Raw genomic sequence first — 17,752 nt, 5'->3', positions numbered from 1 at the left:
GTGGGCATGTGCAGTCTTTGGCCAGCAGGGGCTCTGTGGCGGGTGTGTGCAGGCTTTGGCCAGCAGTGGCTCTGTGGCAGGTGTGTGCAGGCTTTGGCTAGCAGGGGCTCTGTGGCGGGTGTGTGCAGGCTTTGGCTAGCAGGGGCTCTGTGGCGGGTGTGTGCAGGCTTTGGCTAGCAGGGGCTCTGTGGCGGGTGTGTGCAGGCTTTGGCCAGTAGGGACTCTGTGGCGGGTGTGTGCAGGCTTTAGCCAGCAGTGGCTCTGTGGTGGGTGTGTGCAGGCTTTGGCCAGTAGGGACTCTGTGGCGGGTGAGTGCAGGCTTTGGCCAGTAGGGACTCTGTGGCGGGTGTGTGCAGGCATTGGCAAGCAGGAGCTCTGTGGCGGGTATGTGCAGGAGATTTGGGCGCAGTGCGCGCCACCATAGGCCATAATAGGAATTACAGCTATAGCAGGCACAGGGAGTAACTTCAGTGCCATCAGAAGACGGAGCTGAAGTTACTTTTAAAACATAATAATTCGGCTTCCAGCAATTGCTGGAAGCCGAATTATTTCATTCCCCACTATCCATGGCGGCCTGAAGGGGGAATAGTATTTAATACGGCTGGGACTTGTGCGGCAGCAGGATCAGCCATATGCCGGCTGAATCCTGCGCCCAAGTCTCCAGCGCCGCTATCTCTCGTACGCATGTGCAGGCTTTGGCCAGCAGTGGCTCTGTGGCGGGTGTGCGTAGGCTTTGGCCAGCAGTGGCTCTGTGGCGGGTGTGTGCAGGCTTTGGCCAGCAGTGGCTCTGTGGCGGGTGTGCAGGCTTTGGCAAGCAGGAGCTCTGTGGTGGGTGTGCGCAGGCTTTTGCCAGTAGGGCTTTGTGGTGGGTGTGTGTAGGCTTTGGCCAGTAGGGACATAATGACTTTAGCATTGTAAACTCTAGCAGGTAGGACGGGAAAGAGGTTTGCCAAAGATAAATCTTCCATGTTGTACCTTGTCATGTGCAGCGCTCTTTCTTGCATCTTCACTTACACCCACGCTCCCCTTTGGCTGAACCTGTTTGTAATGATGGAGCAGGCGATTTTCATGCAATTAATCTTTGTACCTGTACAGCTATTGTACAAGTAGGTGTATATTTATAATATTATGCAGAGGATGTACGTATGCATGGATTTAGGGACGCACCTGTGCCCGCACACCACAACTGTCACCTACTGGATTTGGTTTGCATTTGCGCATGTGGAATTTGGGTGGTAGTGGCATGTTCAAGGTTTGGCAAGCAGTGGCTCTTCGGTGGGTATGTGCAGGCTTTGGTAAGCAGGGGCTCTGTGGCAGGTGTGTGCAGGATTTGATAAGCAGGGGCTCTGTGGTGGGTATGTGCAGGCTTTGGCCAGCAGGGGCTCTGTGGTGGGTATGTGCAGGCTTTGGCCAGTAGTGGCTCTGTGGCGGGTGTGTGCAGGCCTTGGCCAGCAGTGGCTCTGTGGCGGGTGTGTGCAGGCTTTAGCCAGCAGTGGCTCTGTGGCAGGTGTGTGCAGGCTTTGGCTAGTAGTGGCTCTGTGGCGGGTGTGTGCAGGCTTTGGCTAGTAGTGGCTCTGTGGCGGGTGTGTGCAGGCTTTACCCAGTAGGGGCTCTGTGGCGAGTGTGTGCAGGCTTTTGCCAGTAGGGGCTTTGTGGTGGGTTTGTGTAGACTTCGGCCAGTAAGGACTCTGTGGTGGGTGTCTGCAGGCGTTGGCAAGCAGGGGCTTTGTGGCGGGTGTGTGCAGGCTTTGGCCAGTAGGGGCTCTGTGGCAGGTGTGTGCAGGCTTTGGCCAGTAGGGGCTCTGTGGCAGGTGTGTGCAGGCTTTGGCCAGTAGGGGCTCTGTGGTGGGTGTGCGCAGGCTTTGGGTGGTGGGAGCTCTTTGGCGGTTGTGGTATGCATTTAATTTGAGAATTGCAGGTTTACTGGTTAAGCAGGAAAGCCATGTGTCTAAGGGCCCGTTTCCACTAGTGCGACGCGATTTCGCCGGCATTCCGACGCTTGTAAAAACGCATGCGGGTGCGTTTCCGCATGCGTTTTACCCGCGATTTCGCGTGCGATTTCGCATGGCAGGGTGCCATGCGAAATTAACCATGACACTGCCAGGGCAAAATAACATTGAGAAGGGTGCGAAATCGCACGCGAAATCGCGGGTAAAAACGCATGTAACAAACGCATGCGTTTTTACTATTAAATACATTAGCGGCGATTCGCACGGATTCCCGACGCAGGCGAATTCTGCGGGTCCCGCCGTGCAGATTTGGCCCGCCGCCAAATCGCTCCCGCACGCCGCACAGGTGGAAACAGCCCCATCCACTAACATTAACTATGCGAATCCGCATGCAGTGCCCGCATGCGGATTCGCCCTAGTGGAAACGAGCCCTGAAAGTTAATTGATGACTATGACCATCTGACATGTCCAGACTAGCAAACCTCTTATAATGGGGTTGATTCATAAAAAGCAACATGCGCACACTACGTGCGGTCATGCTGCATAGCGTGCGTTCCCAAGTTACATGCGCTGTTCACTAAGTTATGCGTGCTCCTTTACCTGCTGTGTGCTGTGAAGTAGCGCGACAGCAATACTTCTCTAGCCTGGCCACTGCTACGTTAATTAATGTAGTGGCTGCTCTAGTAAAGTATCTTGGTCGCGCTACTTCACAGTGCACGGCAGTTAAAGGAGCACGCATAACTTAGTAAACAGTGCACATAACCTAGGAATGCAGGCTAAGCAGCATGACCGCGCGTAGTGTGCTTAGCATGCACTTGTAGTGCACTTTTATGAATCCACCCCTTGGAGTTCTAGAACGCCATTTAAAATGAGCACAACATTATGCCCTCTACACTGAGGATAGCTTTTCTTTTTTTCATCCTGTTCCTATATATATAAACTCGGCAAGAACCTGCAATGTATTTTACTACAATCGATTGTTCCGCAAGGACAACTGAATTCTTGCAAAGTGCACTATTACCTTGGAATAGAAGCTAATTTCAAGTCATCACTTCCAGCGTGTGTCCAAAAACAAATTTGCAAAGCGTCTCTTCAGGAGAGCAAGTTTAATCATGCAAATCATTTCTTTATGCTTCGGTAGGCCAAGCAAAAAACATATCTGTACTCGTCGCCCAAGGGCATTTTTAAGTTGAAGTCATTAGGTACCCTTGGGTGATGAGTGCAAGTTTGTTGTACTTTTCCATCTCCCAGTTCTGCTCCTATCCTATTGGTACTGTATATGTGGGATGAGCTGAACCTGTGTATTGTTCCCGTAAAATGGTTGAGCTGAATGGTGAATTGGGCTCGCTATATATGTTAGGCAGCTAGAGAAATGCTGTTTATAAAGGTATGAAGCTTTATTGGTTTGCTTTCCATGTTAGATACGGTCTTGTTACCCCAGCACCAGAAGTGACTGAACACTGGAAAAAAAGTGTGGTATTTATCAGAATGATCAAATGTCAGTTTCTTGTGAACTACTGTTTCCTGCTTTAAACCATTGTTGCAGCACCTTTATTGCTGTTTATATAGTGATTCTTGTGTGATTTTCAGTGTGCAGAGGGTTCATGTTAATACCCTCTTTCCCTGAAAATAAAACCTACCCTGGAAATAAGCTCTAGTTGAAATTTTGAGCATGCTTGAAATATAAGCCCTACCCCGAAATTAAGCCCTAGCAAAAGTTAAAGAGGAGGAAGATGAGGCCAGCAAGCTGGGACACAGCAGTGCAGTGCCAGTTGGGCACCAGTCCTGTCATCCCAGCACACAGTAAGGTTATCAGCTGTGATATCAAATGATCAGAGCATTACACAGGAGGAAGAGGCAGCCAGCAAGCGGGACACCACAGTGCAGTGCTGATCGGTCTTGTCACCTCAGCAGTGTGCAGAGATGGCAGTGTGACAGGGCAGGTGCCTGATCAGTACAGTAGCATACCTTCAAATCCAGGGACAGGGACAGCACAGTACAAAGGAACAGGAAATGTTCTGCTGAGAGACACTTCCTGATAGAAATATAAGGCATCCTCTGTAATAAGGCCAAGCACAACTTTTTGAGCAAAAAATAATATAAGACAGAGTCTTATTTTTGGGGAAACACAGGTATGTAGTCTTTGTAGGCTAACCCTGCATCCAGAAACATTGGTTCATAGTACATATGTAGCCTTAAAGGACCATTTATTATGAAAAATCATAAAATGTAAAATATGTACTTAGAAAATGTACATTTCCCCCAGAGTAAAATTACTTTTTTCCTATGTTGATGTCACTTACAGTAGTCATTTACACACTATTTTGGCAGCTGGACTGAGCAGCTGCAGTTCAGTAAGTGCATCTGTAAATAAAGAAGTAACTGAGAGAAATGGACTAGTCCAAAACCTGACAGATTTTCACTGGCTTCAGTAAGTAACAGCGACATTGGGAAAAAAAGTATTTTATAGTGCATTTTACTCTGGGGAGAAATGTACATTTATATATATGTATTTCAAATGTTGCTATAGTTGTCCTATAATTTTACGTGGTCCTTTATTGACTTGCATGATATTTGTTTCAGGTTTATTGCACTTTCATCTATACAAGATATTGGATTGTATGACTTTGTGTTGGACTCGTGTTAGTTACTTATAGTAGCAGTGATGTAGAGCAGTGTTTCTCAACATTTTATTGGTATGTACCCCTTTGAAAACCCTGTACTCACCAAGTACCCCCTAGTATAGTAAACATTATCACACGTACCCCTTGACAAATATATATTTAATCATAGTACATAATTGGTTCTAAATCATTTCCAAGCATTTACTATTTATTTTAATTAGCTAAAACACCTAATTTGGTGTTTAAATAAGATTTCTCATTTTCTAAAACTCTAAATTTGTTATACTTGGTTAAAGAGACTCTGTAACATCAAAAACCTCCCCTGGGGGGTACTCACCTCGGGTGGGGGAAGCCTCGGGTTCCTAATGAGGCTTCCCATGCTGTCCTCTGTCCCACGGGGGTCTCGCTGCAGCCCTCCGAACAGCCACCGACAGACCCGACTGTCAATTCAATATTTACCTTTGCTGGCTCCAGCGGGGGCGCTGTGGCTGCTTTCGGCATGGAAATAGACGGAAATACCCGATCTCCGTCGGGTCCGCTCTACTGCGCAGGCGCCGGAAACTTGCGCCTGCGCAGTAGAGCAGACCCGACGGCGATCGGGTATTTCCGTGTAGTTCGGAGCCGACAGCCGTCAGAGCGCCTGCGCAGGAGCCAGGAAGGTAAATATTACGTCACGGCTGCACGGAGGGCTGCAGCGAGACCCCCGTGGGACAGAGGACGGCGTGGGAAGCCTCATTAGGATCTGGAGGCTTCCCCCACCCGAGGTGAGTACCCCCCAGGGGACGTTTTGTCGTTACAGTTCCTCTTTAAGTATATCAAGCCTGAGTACCCCCTGGAACCATCAGAAGTACCCCCTGGGGTACGTGTACCACACGTTGAGAACCTAGGATGTAGAGTAACCATTTAAACTGCAGGGCAAAAGTGCAGCGGGACAAAAGGATCCTGAAAGCACCATAAATTACTATTGCTTTTTTTTTTAAACAAATGTTACATGCATTCTAGCAAAATGGTCCTAGAAAACTGGCGAAAGTTTGACATCAAGTTGCACTTTACACACCTTTTTAACATATGATTATACCTTAGTCCAAAGCACTGATAACAGGGCAAGACCATATACAGTGAAATAAGTCTACGTTGGGCAGAGTGCATTTAGGGCAGGTGGGTGAGTAATCAGAGGGAGGGGATTTATACTTAATATTAAAGGCGTATTTCATCGCATGAATGAGTCTAAGCTGGGATTCTCGCCAGTTTTCTCCTATGAACAACTTGTGGACAACTAAGTACCCTTCAAGGATTTTAATTTCCAGATCCATCTCTGTCATATCTTTAGCCCATTTTGACAAATTATGCAAAGCTTTTGTGGACATATTTATCTGCTGGAGACTGGCCTGGATGGTGGACAAAGAGATTTTCGGTATATGAGGGGCCAAGAATCCATCAACATTATTTAAAGTGGCCATCTTGTACAGCTGACCAGCCTTACTGGGAACATAGGACCTCAGTTGCCTATAGTAGAGGAAGTGATGTCTGGGAATATTACATTTGGATCTAATGTCCAGAAAAGTTTGTTGTTTCCCCCCATTGAGGTCTAATTGCTGACCTAAGCATTCAACCCACCTCTCCTGCTATTCCAAAAAAACACCATGAGCCAGGCTTGCTGAAAATACCAGGTGTCCCCACAGCGGCCTGTATTTCGATATCTGATAAGGAACAGCAAATAACTTACAAAAACTCTTTCCAAACTATAACTGTATCCTTAATCATTTTGCTGTGTTTGAGCTTCGGCTGTAAATATTTTTTTGTGGGGTATGTCACAGTCCAGCAAGAGGGCAGGAACTAGCATAGGAGGATTGTAGCACATATTTTCAGTAAGTTTGTCTTGTTGATCCAGTCCCTTACATGTCTTGTAAGGCAAGCCAAATTACAACAGCGTATGTCAGGGATGGCCAATCTGACTTTCTCACTCGTTATGTTTGCATTTAGTCCCAAAAGATCAGCTTCAGGAAGGAAGGGCAGGGAGACCTGGGACAGCCAGTCAGGGTTGCTACCAGTGGATATGCAGGACTGAGGTTTGAAGTGAAAGGTCTTATAAATATCACAAAATATGGAATGGATTTCTTTGGGATTATTATGGACCTGACCCAGAGGGAGAACATAGAGTAGTTATGACAGTAGAGGTATAAGGGGGTTTGGGCTATCAGGAAAGAAGTGTACCAACCTTGTTACCAAATCTATAGAAATATAGATCTCTATACATTATAACATACATCTATCTAGTTTTAAGATTGCTATCAGTAATGCCCTTCGTTTTCAACCAGTTCAACTTAGAGTTGGGGGAGAGGTTTATCAAGAAACTCTCTGTGTGCTGTCCGTAGTTCATGAAGGGACTGGGTATATTTATCATGTGATATTTTGCATTTAACCTGCTTTATAGCTAATATTCTTGCCCCTGTAATGTGGGTTTGGCCGCCTCCCAACCTTCTGTGCCCCTTATTACAGGGATACAGAAGGTTCTCACACATGGAGCTGGTTCGGTACCTAACAAAGCTTCTAATCCTTAGGTACCGCAACAGGCTCCATCTTTTCTTTAATCTGGCTACTTAAAGACACCAAAGGACATATTGGAGGGGGACGTGAATTGGAATCGCTGGCAGGATACCAACATGCACAGCCCCTGTTACAAGGGTTATGTGAGAACCTTCTGTGCCCCTGTAGTAAGCACTGAAGTTTACCTAGCAGATGAGGGAAGATACACATCTGGCTACTGGTGGAAGGGCTGTTAGTGGACCGCTATTGTGGTAACTGGAAACAGTGGGAGGATGCTTAAACCCTCAAGGCGGAAACAAACCTTTGTGGTGAGTTACTGTTCAGACAAATTGTTGCAGGGGGCACAAGTTAGGGGGAGACCGGGGGGCCCTGCAGTACTCAGGCCCTGGGGCAACTGCCCCCTTTGCCCCTATGGTAGCTCTGGCCCAGGGGACGGGGGCATATAAGGACCTATTTCAGAAAAAAGGGGGGTTACATATATTTTGGGGGCAATAACTTGTTTTTTGGCAATTTTTTTCTCAGGAACTGAATGTAATGCTCTTAATTAATTAACATTTCTGACGGGTACACATAATACAATTATTATTATTTTACAATAATTGTTTATAAATCCCATTTCAGTTTTTGAGGTGTATGACCTAGAATGTGGCAAGATAGAGATGTGGATGTAGATGTGGTTTGCTTTCTATTTACCCACTTGTTCTTAAGGGAGCAGCGTGTCTAAATATGGCTTTCAGCCTTGAAGACATTAGCTATAATTAAGAAACCACGCAGTTTCTTATATTTAAATATATCTCTATATAAGGTAAAATATAATTGCAGAAATTCAGCAATGATTGCAAACACGATATAAACACTCTTGTATGAAAAATGGCACTTCTGAGTCATACCGGAGGATATACAGCTAGACCTTCTGATGTCAACTCATATTTTTAGCAAATACATAATTCTTTGCCTGTAAAAAAAATATAGTAAAATAAAGTGATATTGCTGCTGTTCATGCTAAAGCTAACTGTTTTCTTGTATAACCAGCTCAGACAAATAGCCTTTCTTGGGGTACAAGCAGCTTGGCAGAATATGTGGGAACTGCAAGGGAGTCCTAATTGGAGTTTGGAGGACCAATTAGTCAATTTAGCAAAACTTAAAAACCCCTCCAAATATTAAAATGTTAATAAGCTTCACATGAAGATAACATTTATTTTCTGTTAATTTTATCATCTCAGTGGTACTGAATTTCTGTGGTTAATAGTGTTATAATGGTCTTGAAGTGTATTGTGTGTCTGCTGGCAGTCTTTGACCTCTTATACTGTTGTAATGAACCTACTACATGGTCTGCTAAGGCCTACGTCATAAAACATCAATTCTACATGAATTCAGTGGGTTTCAGCAATGGCAGGGGTTCTTAACTGCAGCTAAGCTGAAAATAGTGAGGGTTTCAGTGAAGCAGGTGAATAGCGCACCTGTTAACTTGAAAACTGTTGTTCAAGTCCTATAAATTAGTAGCTGTATTCCACTTTTTGGAATTTGTTGCCTGTGGACAGTAAGGAGGGGAGTATCAGGTAGGGTTGGAAGTTTGGGGTAAGCACTACTATGGTAGGGTGGAGAAGTGAGATTGGGGAGGTTTTGTGTAACCGGGTTAGGAGGGTAGGGTTACGCAGTCAGGTTTAGGCGTTAGGCAGGACTGTGTTCAGGGGGGAGGTTGGGGATAAACATAGAGGACTGTACAAGTTATACTTACGCTGGGCCCCGTCAGCATCTTGCTGGTTTGCACACGGGCAATGCACTCCGTGGCTTTATTTTTTTGTTTAGATGCTTAACGTTGTACAGTGTTAAGCCATACGCGTGTGGGCATTGTTTATGCGGAAGTCCACATTTGCCACGGACGAACGACCGCAAACGAAGGTTCGTGCCACAACAATCTACTTTATATAAGGCGGCTCTGGTCAGTATACAGTGCTGATCGTTCTTACAGCTTTGGTGGTTATACCTGTAGCCGGCTATTTGTTATTTTGATCCTGTTACAGACCCGGCCTGTCTCTCGTTTACGATTCTAGTCTGCCTGCCCTGATCCTTCAAACTGGTATTTGACTTCGCTTGAATGCCGCCTGTACCGACCTTCTGCCTGTCTATCGTGTTGAACCTGTGCTTCCTGCCCCGACTTATGCTTGTCTCTGGATGTCTCATCCTGCTGCTGGTTACCTGGACTACCAGCCCTTAACATTTTAGTGTCGCTTATTCTCCAATCTCCTGTTAGAGCATACCTGGAGTGCAACCTGGTGGGCACTCGGCAGCAAAGTCCATCAACCCTTGTGGGTTGCTCTGGTGAAAACCCGTGGTTCTTTACGCTCTGTGCTCTGCCAAGCCCTCACTTTAGTAGGAAGGTCAACAAGTCCATCAATACCATAACAGTGCATTAGGAGTTGACGTTAGGATTAGGCATCAGGAAGGACTTAACAAGCACATCTGAAGTGGAAGGGATGTGGAGGCTTACCTATTTATTTCCATTTAAACAATGCCCATTGCCTGGCTGTTCAGCTGACCCTCTGCCTCTAATACTTATCCACAGACCCCAAATAAGCATGCAGATCAGGTGTTTCTGACTCAAGTCTGACCCAAGACAGTGGGAATGCTGTGTGTTTACTTTGTATTGGAAAAGGGGGTCAATAATGGGAACTCCAAAAATGCTGGATCGGGCCTAGCAGCCGGTTCAGGGGTATTGGGGGTGATTTGGTTGGATTGGGGGGAGGTGGGGTCAGGGGGCTCCCGAAGTTACTTATGCCCCAGGGCTCCATTGTAGCTAGAACCGGCCCTGTATTACTACATACTGACATTTGTTATTGCGCACATTTATGCCTGTTCCTTAACCAGAATTAAAGAGAACCTGTACTGAGTAAAAATATTTACAATAAACACATAAGGTAACTTCAAATGAACATTACATAGTTACCTTGCCATCAGTTCCTTTCAGAAGCTCACCATTTTCTGCTGACAGTGATCCCTTCCAGTTCTGACAACATTTTGTCAGAACTGAAATATATCAGTTGCTGTCAGTAAAATATCAGTTGCTGTCAGTTATAGCTGAGAGGAAAACTGATGTACCAGGTAATGTCCATACAAAGAGAAGGAGAACCGAGAGCCCGATATGGTGTAGTAAGTTTAGGCAAAAGGTATAATGAAAAGGAGTAAAAATTATACTCACAAACCAGGGTTACCTCCAGGCAACCACTGTATAGGCAGGTGAGGAGTTTGACCTGTCCCCACTCAGGATTAAAAAGTCGCTCTCTGTAGGCGAGAAAAAAAAGGGTATCCCCCTCCACCAATGGTGGGTATATGGTACAGTGTAAGTTGAACAGAGGCGCCAAAAGAATAAAAGCAATATTTAAAATGTTTAAAAATAGCTGAGGAGGCAGTGGTGGATCCGCCCCTTCCAAGCAGACACAGAAAAACTGTGTAATATAACAAGAATAGATTTATTGGTACACTCCAGGGTATAGATATACAACGCGTTTCGCGGGTATGAGCCCGCTTCTTCAGGCAGTAGAAGTAGGAGTACACAGCAATCTGTCAGCAACACACCTGGCGCCTTAGAGTGTGTTGCTGACAGATTGCTGTGTACTCCTACTTCTACTGCCTGAAGAAGCGGGCTCATACCCGCGAAACGCGTTGTATATCTATACCCTGGAGTGTACCAATAAATCTATTCTTGTTATATTACACAGTTTTTCTGTGTCTGCTTGGAAGGGGCGGATCCACCACTGCCTCCTCAGCTATTTTTAAACATTTTAAATATTGCTTTTATTCTTTTGGCGCCTCTGTTCAACTTATACAGGTAATGTCCATGTTTCCCTATGGCTCAAGTGGGCGATGTTACAGTTTAACTGTATGCTGACGAGAAAGCTGTTATGGGTAATGGCTATTTTCAAAATGGAGGATGGAAAATTCCCTTGATCACAGTGAACAAACAGGACGAGGGACAGGGGAAAGACACTGAGGAGTAGACAACATGGAAGGTAAGTATGACTTGTGTATGCTTATTTTGACTTTTAATTTTCAGTTCAGGTTTTCTTTAAGCTTGTAGTAGATACAGCATGCGTTGTATTATAATTAACCTGCATGAGGTAATTTGATACTGTTTAACCTTGATCCTTGCTGATATCTAGTCAAATTGATTTTAAAAATAAAATTATTGGGATCAATTTGATATTTAACCTAATGTTTATTTTTCATTATGTTGTATACTATGATTTTTTAGTGATTTGTTGAATGTTAATGGCAAAAAGTGACTTTAAACATAGCTGTGTTGTCCCCTAGTGGACAACTCAGGCTACATTTCCCTTTGATCCTCTTTTCTAACTTTTCTAATGAATGTCGTGCAGTGTTACATCTTTTTACAACATTAAAAAAAGTTTTCACTGTTTTGTTAAATTAACTTACCCCCAAAATAAAGCGGCAGAATGTATAGTATCTTCCTTTAGTTGTTCCTGATAACCGCTTGTAAAGCCAAAGATGTTTGAGCCCCGCTGTGTCCCCTTCAGAGTGATATTCCATTTAGAGCAAGCAAAGAGTACAAAGCGGGGCACCAGTGTAAACTACTTCAATGCTTTAATCCATCAGGTACATGCAGTTACAGCATACAAAGGCCTCTTTGGCCTCTGAAGAAGCGGGGAGACGTGTGAAACGGCTGTCAGGCCATCCTGTCATTCCTTTGTATGCTGTAACTGCATGTACCTGATGGATTTAAGCATTGAAGAAATTGACACTCTTTGCTTGCTCTAAATGATTTATCTGCTGGTGTGAGCACAGTGTATCCTCAAGCACCCATCGTTGAGCCCTGCTAGTCTGCATTGAGTGCCAGCCACTTCTGTCTCTCTTCCAAAAGGATTCAAAGTGATATTTCACTTTTGTTGCAATCTCCTCAGTTTAGAGTTATTAATCACAGGGTATTGTAAATATTTGAAAAACAGGGTTTCGCTAAAGCACAGAAAGTTTTGGGTGTTTCAGTTCTCTGATTAGTGCAGGTGGTACTCAGTGGAATGTCAGTGGATCTATATATATATGATCTAAGATGGCGCCGGACTCGGACGCCACGGCCACAGGGCTCCAGTCTTCTTTACTCTTTTAGAGATGTAACCTCTCCTCCACTCACCTCTGAACTCCTCTCCATGCCGGGGAGAGATGCGGAGGACATGGACACGATGGTCTCGCTCTGCTGCAGCCACGCGCCGCGGTCTGCAGGTCGGCGAGGGAATCAGCTGTTTGGGGCCACGTTCAGTGCGCAGGCATGGAGAGGTGACTCGAACCTGTCAATCCTCTGCTGCTGCCTCCGCTGCCTCCAGACCACCAGCGCCGCCACCTGCGCTGATCCCACCACGGCACCGCAGCTTGTGTTCCGGGACGGCTCCCAGCAGAGAGGCCCCCGTCCTTCACACGTTCCAGCCTGCAAAGAACACTATGCAGGCCTCCCCGCTAGCCCGGGGCGCCTGCTAGCTGCGGCCGACAGCTGATCAGCTGTTTGGGCACTCCTGCTGCTCGCTGCATGACTCCTGCTGCTCGCTGCCCGACTCTTGAGCCAGCCCCTCTGCCACCGCACATCTCCATCCCTGCTGGCTGCTATATCGCCTTCGGACCATCATTAGGAGGGGCAGGATTCCACGTGGGGCAGCCACAACACTGCTGCCGGGGCAACCAGACGCCGCTCACGGAATGCAGCTGCTATCAGAGGACCCGGGGACTGGAGTCTGTTGATCCTCTGCCGCTGCCTCCACTGCCCTGCCCTGACACCATCTGAGGACCCGGAAGATGCCTGATCCGCCACTCCATGTGGGGCCACTACACCACCGCCACCCGGGGATGCCATCACAGTAACAAGCAGGCAGCTCCACCGCCGCAGCCCGGAGAGGTATGTGCACCAACACTCTCTCTGCTCCCTCACGACCACCGAGATTCAAGGCTGCTGTCGCCCCTGCACCACTGCTCTCCTGCTCCATACACTCCACTGAAAACAAGCCAGGCCCTGCTCCCCACCACCGAGCCTGCAGTCCTCAAACAGCACAGTGCAGCTCTGTAGTCCCCTCTGCTCTCATCCACCAGGCCACTCAGACCAGCCTACACAGCAGCCCTAGTTCCCCGTAAGCCCTGGAAGGCCCACCAGAACTGGCTCCGTGTTCTTTTTGTTCCCAGGAGCACCGGGCCCCTCTCGGCCTGCAACCACCATCAAATGGATTCTTCTGGTCCTGACCAACTCAGATTTGGTCAGCAAGCCAGGGCTTGCTTAAACGGGGCTCAGCACATGGTTTCGGACTGATTGTCTGACTGTACCCAGGGGTGTCAATCTGCAGCCCTGAAGGAACTCTCTGCCTCTCTCCTCGTTCTTTGGTTCTCTCTCTTTCAATTCTCTCTTTAGCTATCCCTTCTCTCTCTCTCTTTTCTCTATCCACTCTTTTCCAGGCTTTCTCAGCTTTTTCTACTTTCGTGGACAATCGGTAGCACCTGTCTTGTTGGGAGCGTGTCGCTGTGTAGCGTCCAGTGCCGAAAATGACAGCGCTCATATCAGCTCTCAGGCTGCTCCTCCAGTCCTACTCTTTTCTGTTCCTGCTATTGTGTATGCTTTGCTATGCTTGCATTACGTTATGCCGTAATATGCGTGTATGCCGTAATGCTCTCTGTCTTGTTTTTTTATTTTTGCGTTTAATTGTTTTTATTGTTTATATGTATGTACCATGCTTAACTGTATGCAATGCTGTACTCTGCTTAATTGTACGCACAAGCTGTAATGTTGTCCTATGTATGCTGTCCCATGTCTATGTATGTGCCATGCTATTTCTTGTTTCTTCATCAACGACCCTGTATGCGCCAAAACCAATTCCGGGTACAATCCACCGTTGTACTTGGCGATAATAAATTCTGATTCTGAATGTCAGTTCTTCACCGAGAGATGAATATCTTTTTTGGAAGAAATTGCTGCTTCATTCAGGTCCAGGATTTGTTTGATCGGCAAGAGCAGAGCAGTCACCCCTAGTGTGAACTAATCCTAAGTCTGATTTAAATTAACATCTCATTGATCCTTCAAATTCTCCATTTCTGTGCATAGCCCTAGCAGGCCACATGTTTGACTTTCCTGAAAATAAATCTTCTTCTTTCACAACAGGTGTCTAACGAGGGCAGGATGTCCATGTCCGAATCAGTGTCTGAATTCTTTGATGCACAGGAAGTGCTTTTATCTGCTAGTTCATCAGAGAATGAGGTGAGCCAACAATTGTGTATTCTGCATGTGTAAGATTTTAGTTATAGAGATCATGTTGTTGATGATGTCAGAACAAGGTATGCAGAAGTGACCTACCTATGCATATACCGTATTTTTCGGATCAGAAGATGCTCCGGACCAAAAGACGCACATAGGTTTAGAAGACAAAAACCAGGGGAAAAAATTAAATCCTAATCCTGGTGGGTCCACGGTGCAGGAGAATATTGTGGATCCTTTCCCCCCAATTATGTCCTTCTTGAACCTTTTATGTTCCCGTGACCTTCACTGTCCTTCCTGTGTCCCCCTCTGTCCTTCCTGTGTCCCCCTGATTCCCTTTCTGTCTCCCCCTCTGTCACTCCAGTGTCCCCCGAGTCCTTTCTGTCTCCACCTCTGTCACTCCAGTGTCCCCCGTTTCCTTTCTGTCTCCCCATGTCCCTGTGCTGGGATCACTCATCCTCGGATCCGGAAGCTTCAGTGTGTGAAAGTACGGAAAGTTCAGAGGCTGCCTTCAGATCCCTGCAGCCTGATAGGCAGGGCACACTGGCGCTCACTGCCGCTGCTGTGACAGGAGCTGATGGTCTCGCTGGAAGGACTACGGCTCCGCTAATGAGGCCCATCGATGCACTCGCTTAGTCTCAGCAAGTAGTGATTGGCCCCAATGATGGAGCCGCGGTCCTGCCAGCGAGACCATCGGCTTCTGTCACAGCACATCAGCGGCCGTAATTAGCAGTGTGCACCGCCTATCAGGCTGCAGGGATCTGAAGGCAGCCTCCGAACTTATCATTCTTAGGCACCCTGCACACTGCAAATCTGATTTGTGATTTTGATTTTTCCTGAATGTTATCAAAAGATTAAAAACCGCAGAAAAAACGAAGCTTGCAGTAACGATTAAAAATGGCAAATTGGAAACCGCATGTTAAAATCGATTAAAAATCAGAAATCGGAATCACATGTAGTGTGCAAGAGGCCTTACATGCTAGAACTCTCGTGAGTGATCCCGGCATGGGGCACTGGGGAGACAAAAGAGGGGATGCTGGAGTAACAGAGGGGAAGATAGAAAGGACACAGAGAGACGCTGGAGTGACAGAGGTAGGCATTGAATGGAAATGGGACAGAGCGTGAGCCGCATCCTTGCAGCCACACTGTGTCAGTTGCTGACAACCACCTCTGCCCCCCGGCAGTACAGCAGTCAGAGGCAAGCTGCAGGCAGACTGTTTACCATACATTCAGACTATAAAGGCCCATACACACGGGGTACGGCCGTCGCCGCAACCACGTGGCAAGCGCGTGTTGCGGCGACAGGTCGCCCGTGTGTATGACACGCACGCCCGAACCGTCGCCCGTCAGAGCTGTCGCCAGGCGATTGACATCTTCAATCGCCGGCTACAGCTGTCGCCGCAACTTCGCCGGAACTGTCGCTAGTCCCGCGTGAGTACGCGGGCTAGCGACAGGAGACCTACGCGAGTGAATGGAGCATCCGGCCGGGGGATGCTCCATTCACAAACAGCTTCCGCCGCGTCTCTGCTTTTCTGGCGAGACGTGTGGACAGCTGTCTATGGATATTTAGTCAGTGCCCATTGTAAAATCTTTCCTCTTCCTGATATACATTCAGAACTATATCACTGGTGGTGACCTCTTTATTTCTGCCAAGTGATCTGTGTGGAATGTTCATTATTGAGAGTTCTATGTACAAAGGGGGGTATTGCCTGCTTGGCAGTTGGAAAAATATGTTATTTCCCACAATGCAACAAGGTTCGCAGACGGGAAACTTGTCAGGACCTTGGTCATGACATCACACTGTGGGAGGGGTTTCACCACAATATCAGCCATACAGACCCCCCTGATGATCTATTCAAGAAAAGCTAAAGATTTCTCTTGGAAAAGGGGGTGTCAGCTACTGATTGGGATGAAGTTCAGTCCTTGGTTAAAGTTCCTGATTTAAAGGCTACTTAAACTGATGTGACATGAGACAAACATGAATGTACAGTGCCAATCCTGCATATAACTAGGCTGAGCTCATTTTTTTATTTCACTGAAGGGTTTAAATATATACTGTTGGTATTTAACACTGAGACGCTCCCAATCCTGCATCATTAAGTTGAAACCTGACATGACAGGCTCTGTCTTTTATACTGGAGGTTTCTTTGTAACAGCTCTGTCATTAAAAACGGTAAAAAGTATTTCTTCAGGCCTTAACAAAGGTTTTTTCCTTCCTTCCTTCCCTTCAGGCCTCAGATGACGAGTCGTACATTAGCGATGTCAGCGATAACATCTCCGAGGACAACACCAGCGTTGCTGATAATGTTTCCCGGCTGAGTACTGTATCAGTTCTTTCACATGGCATGATATAAAGATGTGTGACAGTGTGATTTAAGAAGCAGCGGGGTTATGTAAGAAATGGCACTCTTGTTTCTCAACAGACAGAAGTCACCTGGCATTTACTACCTACAGCAAGGTGCTGGGAAGAAAGGGAATTTATTTTTTGACTTATGCATAAAATGATTATTGGTGAGATTTATGGGCTTGTAACGCTGGTGAATGGACAGAAAATTACAACGTTGTCTGTGACCAACATACATGAGAATTATATTTTTATACGCTATTCAAAAAATCGCTATCTAACGATCAGGTATCTAGCTAACTTAAAGGGAACCTGAGGTGAGAGAGATATGGAGGCTGCCATATTTATTTCCTTTTAAACAATACCAGTTGCCTGGCAGTCCTCCTGATCCTCTAATAATTTTGGCCATAGACCCTAAACACGCATGCAGCAGATCAAGTACTGTGACTCGGCTGACTCAGGTTTTACTATATTACCTGTACGCTTGATCCAGGGTTTTGACTCAGACGCTACTTATGCCAGAAGATCAACAAAGCTGCCAGGCAACTGACATTGATTACAAAGAAATAAATATGGCAGCCTACATATCCCTGTCACCTCGGGTTCCCTTTAAAGAGACTCTGAAGTCTTTTTTTTTTTTTACCTGATTTTGTCATAAAATCCTCTTCAGCATGAATGCACAAGTTGAATCGCCGCATCCCCATGGCAGGTGAGTGATTTATTACAAAGAAATAGCCCTGCAAAGATCCCAGGCTCTTAGGGCTTTACTTCCTTGAAGAGGCAGAGCTTTACACTGTAGCTCTGCCTCCTCCGCAGTCAATCTCTGCTGATCGCCGCCTCTCCCCGCGCCTCTCAGTCTTCTTTCACTGAGAGGGACAAGGAGGAGGCGGAGATCCGCGGAGATTGATTGCGGAGAGGCACAGCTACAGCCCAAAGCTCTGCCTCTCTAGAGCAGCAGAATCTGCGACAGGCAAAGTCGTAGAACTTTACAGGTCTATTACACTGTAATAAATCCTTCATCTGCCGCGGGGATGCGGCAATTCAAGGG

The 17,752-nt window shown here is 46.6% G+C and overlaps 1 protein-coding gene across 2 annotated transcripts in view; it reads left to right on the top strand.

The window, feature by feature from the left end:
* The window catches only part of OSBPL6 (oxysterol binding protein like 6), a 334,312-nt gene that overhangs the window by 284,235 nt on the left and 32,325 nt on the right, over positions 1-17,752 (top strand). For both annotated transcript variants that reach the window (XM_068245435.1, XM_068245434.1), the window contains 2 exons: positions 14,268-14,363; positions 16,592-16,679. In XM_068245435.1, the coding sequence (XP_068101536.1) occupies positions 14,268-14,363; positions 16,592-16,679 (184 nt within the window). The remainder of the gene's footprint in view (positions 1-14,267; positions 14,364-16,591; positions 16,680-17,752) is intronic.

The sequence above is a fragment of the Hyperolius riggenbachi genome, chromosome 7 (assembly GCF_040937935.1).
Source record: "Hyperolius riggenbachi isolate aHypRig1 chromosome 7, aHypRig1.pri, whole genome shotgun sequence".
Taxonomy (NCBI): Eukaryota; Metazoa; Chordata; class Amphibia; order Anura; family Hyperoliidae; genus Hyperolius; species Hyperolius riggenbachi.
This window is presented reverse-complemented; position numbering and strand designations above follow the sequence as displayed.